Here is a 7,324-nt window from a genome sequence, read left to right as displayed (position 1 = left end):
TTGCGCCCCGGGGCCAATGGGTCCTGAGTCTGGGAGAGGTAATCTGAGCTGGATTGTGGGGGTGTGGTGCACAAGCTTCCTACTTCCAGGCCCCAAAACCTGCTCTGCCCACTGAGCATGCCCTGACTAGCTGCGGGCGCCGCCGCTGCCTCTGGATCGGGCTGTGATCCGCTCTCCGGGTTTTGGCCCCAGCCGAGTGGGGAGGTGGGTGGGGCCCGCCGAGTCCCAGCCTGGAGACCGCTGTGGTCACAAGAGGCTGCACCTTCCCTCGTGGGGACAGGGTTTCAGACCCAGTGTTCCTCTTTTCTTTGTCCGAGGGATGAAGTACGAGAAGAGTCGGCCAGAGAAGGCCGGGTACAAAGGGCCGCGCCTTGAGTTGGGGAAGATGCTCCGCCAGCCAATCATACCCCCAAATGTCTTTTGGGTCTCGGTTCCGGGACGCACACCAGCCTGCAGGCCGGGGAGTGGAGTCCACGAGCTTTGGATAAAGGAAGGCGGCAAGAGGCTAGCCCACCCCAACCCCGGGGTGGCCCGCCGCGCCCACTCGCTTCTCGCAGAGCCGGGGCCCCTATGCACTAACCCCAAAGCCGCGAAAGAAGGCGGTCTTCGTCCTCCCAGCCGGTCTCTTAACACCCACACACACACACACCTTCCCCACCACACACACACATTTCTTCTCCAGCTCCTAGACTATCGCCTATCGCGAATCCGCTAGCCCTGAATCAAATCTCGAGCCCCACCCACAGCCCCACCCCCGCCCGGCCCCCCGGAAAACCAGGAGCGTGGGATCCGGCGGGCGCGGCCGGCGGCGGCGCACTGGGCATGCTCGCTGGGGCGGGGAGAGCTGGGCTGCGCGCGGCGAGTAGGAAGCCCTCGCCCCGCGGAGGCTGCGGGAGAGAGCTAGATGGGCCGCGGCGGTGGGCGCACGATCTGCGGGGACTCATGCCACCCGCGTCCCGGCCCGGCGCGCAATTAGCAGCCGCCTCCGCAGCCCGCCGCCGCCGCCGCCTTCTCGCCTTCCTGGGCTGCCGCGGCGAGAAGCTGCAGTCCTTGCCTCGCACCGGCTGCCGGCATTGTCCTCCCGTTCCGCCGCCCAAGCTGCCGCTGCCGCCGTGGGCTGCTGCGGGGCCCCGGACCCGCGCCGCAGGGACGCGCTGCCGCCGCCGCCGGTCGGTCCCCGGTCCCCGCTTGGTGATTTCCGCGCCCTGCGCTCCTCTGCCGTCCTCTCCTTAGTTTTTCCTGCGGAGCTGAGGACGGGGAGAAGTCCAGCCGCCAAGCCCAGCCTTCCTCCGGCGTGCAGCCCCGACGGGGCCGCGGCAGGCGCGGCAAGAGCGCCGACGGAGCCATGAGAGAGTACAAAGTGGTGGTGCTGGGCTCGGGCGGCGTGGGCAAGTCCGCGCTCACCGTGCAGTTCGTGACCGGCTCCTTCATCGAGAAGTACGACCCCACCATCGAGGACTTCTACCGCAAAGAGATTGAGGTGGACTCGTCGCCGTCGGTGCTGGAGATTCTGGACACGGCGGGCACGGAGCAGTTCGCGTCCATGCGGGACCTGTATATCAAGAATGGCCAGGGCTTCATCCTCGTCTACAGCCTTGTTAACCAGCAGAGCTTCCAGGACATCAAGCCCATGCGGGACCAGATCATCCGCGTGAAGCGGTACGAGCGCGTGCCCATGATCCTGGTGGGCAACAAGGTGGACCTGGAGGGCGAGCGCGAGGTTTCGTTCGGCGAGGGCAAGGCCCTGGCCGAGGAGTGGAGCTGCCCCTTCATGGAGACATCGGCCAAAAACAAAGCCTCGGTGGACGAGCTGTTCGCCGAGATCGTGAGGCAGATGAACTACGCGGCTCAGCCCAACGGCGACGAGGGCTGCTGCTCGGCCTGCGTGATCCTCTGAGGCGCCCGCGGCTGCCGCGCGCCGGCCGCGCTCTGCGCACAAAAGCCAAACGCACCCGACTCTTCTAAATGTGATTTCTCTTCTTGCTTTGAGATTGGAGACGACTTTGCATCAGCCGGGGTGTCCCGGGAGCCCGGCTGGCCGCCGTGGCCGCGTCCCTTGCCTCTGCCCCGTGTCCGAGGGGGTGTCCCGTCATGACCATCCGAGACCCGGTGGAAATGTGGCTCTTTGCAGCATGTACGTTTCTCATTGATTTTGGTTGACGCATATTTCCCCATTGAAGCAGCCGTTGCGGCGCAGTATGGCAGCTTGACACCGGCAAGCGAAAGTTTCAGCCTGGAAAAAAAATGGGGTGGGGGAGGAAGAGGATGGGGAGAAGGTGAAAAAAGGGGAATTCTTTTTTTTTTCAACAACGTTTTTCTAGTTCCAAGTTTTAAATACACGGAAGGAAGTCCGGGAGAACCAAATGAAGGAGCAGGATGAGAGGAAGAAACTTTTGTTTTTTCCTTGTTTTCCAGGAGTAGCTGGAAATTAAGATCGGGTTCCTTTTCTGCCAGCTTGGAAGGGCAACCCCGTGACTGCGATTCTGAGGATGTCTATGCAAAGTTGGATTCTTGTTACAGTATATCCAATCTGAAGTATTGCACATCTGAACTGGGACTGTTAACACTGATGCCAATACAGTGTGGGGTGCCAGAAAGTGTCTGCTGATATTTGTGGAAAAAAAAAATCTATTTTGTTTACCTACTGTATCAAAGGGGAGTCTGGGGGAGAACGGTAGTATTTTTTTTTTTTTAAATCAGCTGTGAAAAAAAATGTTACATATCTGCACATTTTTGTGTGTACTGTTGTGTGTGTGTTTGTTCGTTTGGTTTTTTAGATTTAGCTTTTTTGTTCTCATTGGTTGGCAGTAACATGGTGTTGATGACTAGCTCTTTAAAATACAGTACAAGGACTTCACAAATGTGATTCAGGGCCCCCAGCACCCCTGTGTCTGCAGAGTGCCTTCAAAACTCAGCTGTTCCAGCCGGTGCCAACCTGTGAACTTCCCACCAGATCCCAGAATCTGCTATTCCCCCCAAACCACTTCCCAGTTTCCTTTCAGTAATCTTCCTGAAGGAGCCAGGACAATAGGGCCTGTTGTTTGGTGAATTTCTTTTATTATTTCCTCTAAAATGTAATTTACTTGTCTTGCAATGGTTTTTTTTTTTTTTTTTTTTTCCTTTTTAAAATTTTTTGCTTCATTTTGTTTCAGTGTTCAGGTATTTAGCTCCCCTTTTATATAATTTTTTTTTAATATTTGGTTTTCTGTTATAGGGTGTTCCTCCACAAGCAAAGAGCAAAATTTTACTGTTGTGATGTACTGAGAGAATTCTAACAATTTGTAATTTCTAATTCCAGACTCACGTTTAATCATTGTCTCTTCATTTTAAGATTTTTAATACAAACATCATTTTTAAAGAAACAAATCCAAACTATTGTTTGTGTTTCTGTGTTTCATATTCAGTGATTTAATACAGTATCATGATTGAGGTGGACAGGGGCAGTACATGGTGCCCTCAAGAGTGGTTTGTCGAATTCTGAAGAGAGAAGTGTCTCAGTGACAACTTGGGTGACATTACTCCCAACTCCTTAAATAATGGAAAAAAATCATCAAGGTCTAGGAAGCCCTGGGGTATGGTGATAACCCTCTGACTATAAGATGAGCTGGATATTGAATCTGTTCTGCTGACTTGGAGCAGTTTATTTCTCTAGGAAGGGGAGAAACCAACTGCTAAGACTGCCTTAGATCTGGGAGAGTAACCATCCACCTGGTCAGACAGGGTAGTGCTTTTAATTTTCTTTTTTTCTTTTTCTTTCTTCCTTTCTTCTTCTTTAGTTTTGTTTTGTTTTGTTTAAAACACCTATCCAGTTGAACGCATGTTTGGGGAAGATGATTTTCAATTCTGAAGTCATACCTTGTAGTGTTTTCTGCAGTACATTTGTATGGGTTGTGGACAGTATCTCAACCCTTTTGAGGCTTTGATTAGGAAATAGATCATTAGATTAAAAAAGAAGAGAAAAAGAAAAAACTAAGACAGGCCTCTTGCTCTCATTACACTGTGCAGTTTGTGGACCATTTTGACCTCATGAAATTTTCCTTCTAACAGCAGGAGGCAGTGTGAGCTTTTTATTTTGTATTTTATTTTTCCTAAGGGCCGCTTTACTAATATAATCTCCATAGAGTAAAAGAAGGTGTACAACTATATATATCAAGAGCACTTGATATATCTTAGATCCATGAAGTGTAGATGAAGTCTTTTGAAGGGTCTTTTGACAAAGGGATTTATTCTGTTGAGGAAGCCAAAATAAATTACAGACCATAGGTTTTTTTAAAGCTGTATTAACATATCTTGCCTTAAAATGTTGTGTCCTTTGCCCAGGTGACATCTCAGAATTCCAGCATGGAGGAGGAATAGGGAATTCTGCCTGGGTTAGTCCTAAGGCCGTTTTTTTCACTCTTGATCTCACTTAAGTTTAGTATCAAACTCAGTTAGAAGGCAATGTATATATGCTAAATATATAAATTAGGAGAAACTATTCAAACTTAGGCTTTGCAAAGATTCATTCTTGCATTTGTGTAAATTTAGTTGATTCAGTAGATCTAAAGTGTTGAAAATTCTGAAGACATATATCAAGTACTATATAAAGGACTCTTTAAAAGGCATTTAGTGACTGTTTCTTATAGTTTTGTTTTGGTTTTTTGGAAGCTTTTTGACATAAAATGCTGGCAAGTATCTAACTAACTTAAGAAATGTATATACTCCTGACAGGGAATTTTTGAAAACGGGAAATTGGAAGTGAAATAGATTGCTGGGTGCATTAATCATCTTCACACAGGATTTAGTCACTTACATGACTAAATTCTTTATAGGTCTGGGATGGCAAGGCAGAAGATTTTAATATACTTTTACTGAATACTGTAAAATAAATGCTTTTTGGATTCTCAATGAAAGCAACTTTGTGTGTACCCCTGGAGCAGGAAAATAGTATTGAATCTTGTAGCCTTCTCCAATATTTTCTTGACGAAATTGAGAGAAATTAGAGACATTGTTTTTAAGAATATGTCAGTTTATTTGGCTAGTAAGAACTCCTTCTAGAATTATGGTGTGAAGAGATAAGAGCGTTTGTTTCCCTGGAAAAGTTGGGCTGACTTAAGAGTGTCAAAGGAAGTGAGAGAGGGAGGGAGGGAGGAGTTAGTTGTAAGGCAATCGCCTGTCAAAACAGAAACTGGGTGGAAAAGAAACCTTTATCTTGGGGAGCAAAAGTTAACTTTTTAACTTGACCCCTGCTGGTTTTTAACAGCTTTTCCTTTTGGTCCCTGACAGTCATCCAAGCTTTATGTCATTTTAAAGGATTATTTTTGTCCTCCTTTTGTAATAGCCTCAGAAAAGTTGAAGGTATCCTCAGAAAGTCTAATATTTTTGTATTTGGGAGTTATGGTTCTTAGGTACAACAATGTCCACCTTCTTAACTGCTGAAATAGACTCCACTGAATCACATTTTAGGACCAGATCTATATAGGATTAGAATTCTTTCAGTGTATGAGGCTTTATGCTTCCTGATTTGTTAACCTTTCCTATAGGTGGAAATCTTAAAATGCCCCATTGATTCAAATTATTCAGGTAGTTTTGTTTTCGCCAGCATGTTATTGCACCTCCTTTTGAGTTCTATTCCAGTGTTTCTCACAGATGGGATGGGAAAGTGAGAGAACACTGTATGTAGCAGCTGGTCTTGAGAAACAGATACAAAATGCCTGTACCTTAACTGTCATCAAAGGATCTATTTACTTTTCACAACAGCTAGAATAAGCCCCCTACTTAAAAATATGAGGGTTTAATTTGGAGATCACCACCGTGAGTTAAAGCGATATCAAACATTTGTTGCAGTGTCTACTTAATTGGGAAAACTTGGTAAAGTCAATTTTGTCCTGATGAAAATGTAGGAAAGTTTTAAGTACTGTATAATAGAATATGGTAAGGTTGATTATGATATTTTACTCAGACTACTGGGAATAATTAAATGCATTTAATTGAACATGGTGCTAGTTCTAGAAGATACGTTTGATCTAATTAATGACAGTAGGATTTTGATAGTTGGAGAAGGCTTTAGGGATCATCCAGTCCAGAGGATCTCAAACTTGACCATATATCAAAATCACCTGGAGGTAAAAACAAGTCATGCTAAGCTCTTCCTATAGTTTCTTATTCAGTGTATCTGGATATGACCTCATAATTTTCATTTCTAACAAGTTTCCAGGTGATGCTGATAGAGTTGTTTCAGGGACCACATTTTGAGAACTGATGATGATCTAGTCCAAACTCCAAATGAGTACTGAGAGCTACCTAGATATTTAGGGACACAGACTTAAGACCCATGTCACACATTTAGAGTGCTGCCTACCACAAAGTCATGGAATAATCTAGACTGAATTCTGTAGCTATTGAGGACATATGCCAGTTACACTAAGAGTGTTAAACTGTGGAGTGTGAATGGGGAAGCCACATTGCTGGCTGAGTGACCATGTTCATATTAGTATGTGAATAGTTGGGTTCTGGTTTTCAGTATTAATTCAGAAGGTAACGAAAGTGAATAAATGATTAGAATAGGGGCGTGGCCTAAATAATCAGAATCAACATTTTCTCTCAAAAAAATTCTTTTTGAAAAATCTTTGATAAAGGGAACACTTTAAAGTATTTGTCTTCTCTTACTTCAAGATTAAAAGGCAAGAATTTTAGTTTTTTATGATTCCTAGTAAGTATTTTAAGAAGTTATATTTGAGAATTTAAATCTTCAGGTCATAGTAGGCACATGTGTGTGTCAATATGTATATGTGTGTGAGTGTGTGTTAATACATACATTCAGTTTCTTAGCCAGACTTTCCAGGAATCAGTCCATTCAATGGCATTTAGTTCTATAGTTATCCATCCTGGGACGATGAACAGCATAAAATGGTGCCGTGCATTTGTTTCATTACATGTCTTATCTTTTGGAATGGTGAGTGTTGATCTATTTTGTAAATTGGAGGGGGCAGCTATTTATATTTTTCCTTTGTTATTAAACAAATCTCTGAGGAAATGTTTTTCTTAAAAATAGAGTAGGAAGTACATGCTTTTTTGTCCAATTGACTAAACTTGCTATTTTTTAAACTAATTATCTCGCAAAATTATGTGTGCCTAAGTTTATCAGAGGTTTGAAGATGTGTGGTTGGTTTATTTGTGGTAATTGTGCAAATACAGCAAAAACATTTTTTTAAAAGTAGAAAATATTGATGCGTTGAGGATACAGGTACCCAAAAAGGCCCAAGATTATTCCTTGATTGTTAAGAAGATGTTTACAGGGACTTCCCTGGCGGTCCAGTGGTTAAAACTTTGCCTACCAATGCAG

The 7,324-nt window shown here is 45.1% G+C and overlaps 1 protein-coding gene across 1 annotated transcript; it reads left to right on the top strand.

Annotated features, from left to right (window-relative positions):
* The first annotated feature begins 1,325 nt into the window (after positions 1-1,325).
* Positions 1,326-3,320, top strand: RAP2B (RAP2B, member of RAS oncogene family). The gene has a single exon (XM_059921852.1). The coding sequence runs from the start codon at positions 1,346-1,348 to the stop codon at positions 1,895-1,897; it is 552 nt and encodes a 183-aa protein (XP_059777835.1). The 5' UTR covers positions 1,326-1,345; the 3' UTR covers positions 1,898-3,320.
* Positions 3,321-7,324: the final 4,004 nt, after the last annotated feature.

Source organism: Balaenoptera ricei, chromosome 4, assembly GCF_028023285.1.
Source record: "Balaenoptera ricei isolate mBalRic1 chromosome 4, mBalRic1.hap2, whole genome shotgun sequence".
Taxonomy (NCBI): Eukaryota; Metazoa; Chordata; class Mammalia; order Artiodactyla; family Balaenopteridae; genus Balaenoptera; species Balaenoptera ricei.
This window is presented reverse-complemented; position numbering and strand designations above follow the sequence as displayed.

Excerpts from the sequence above, each read along its gene's own strand:
- RAP2B (XM_059921852.1), top strand. The coding sequence starts at position 1,346 with ATGAGAGAGTACAAAGTGGTGGTGCTGGGCTCGGGCGGCGTGGGCAAG.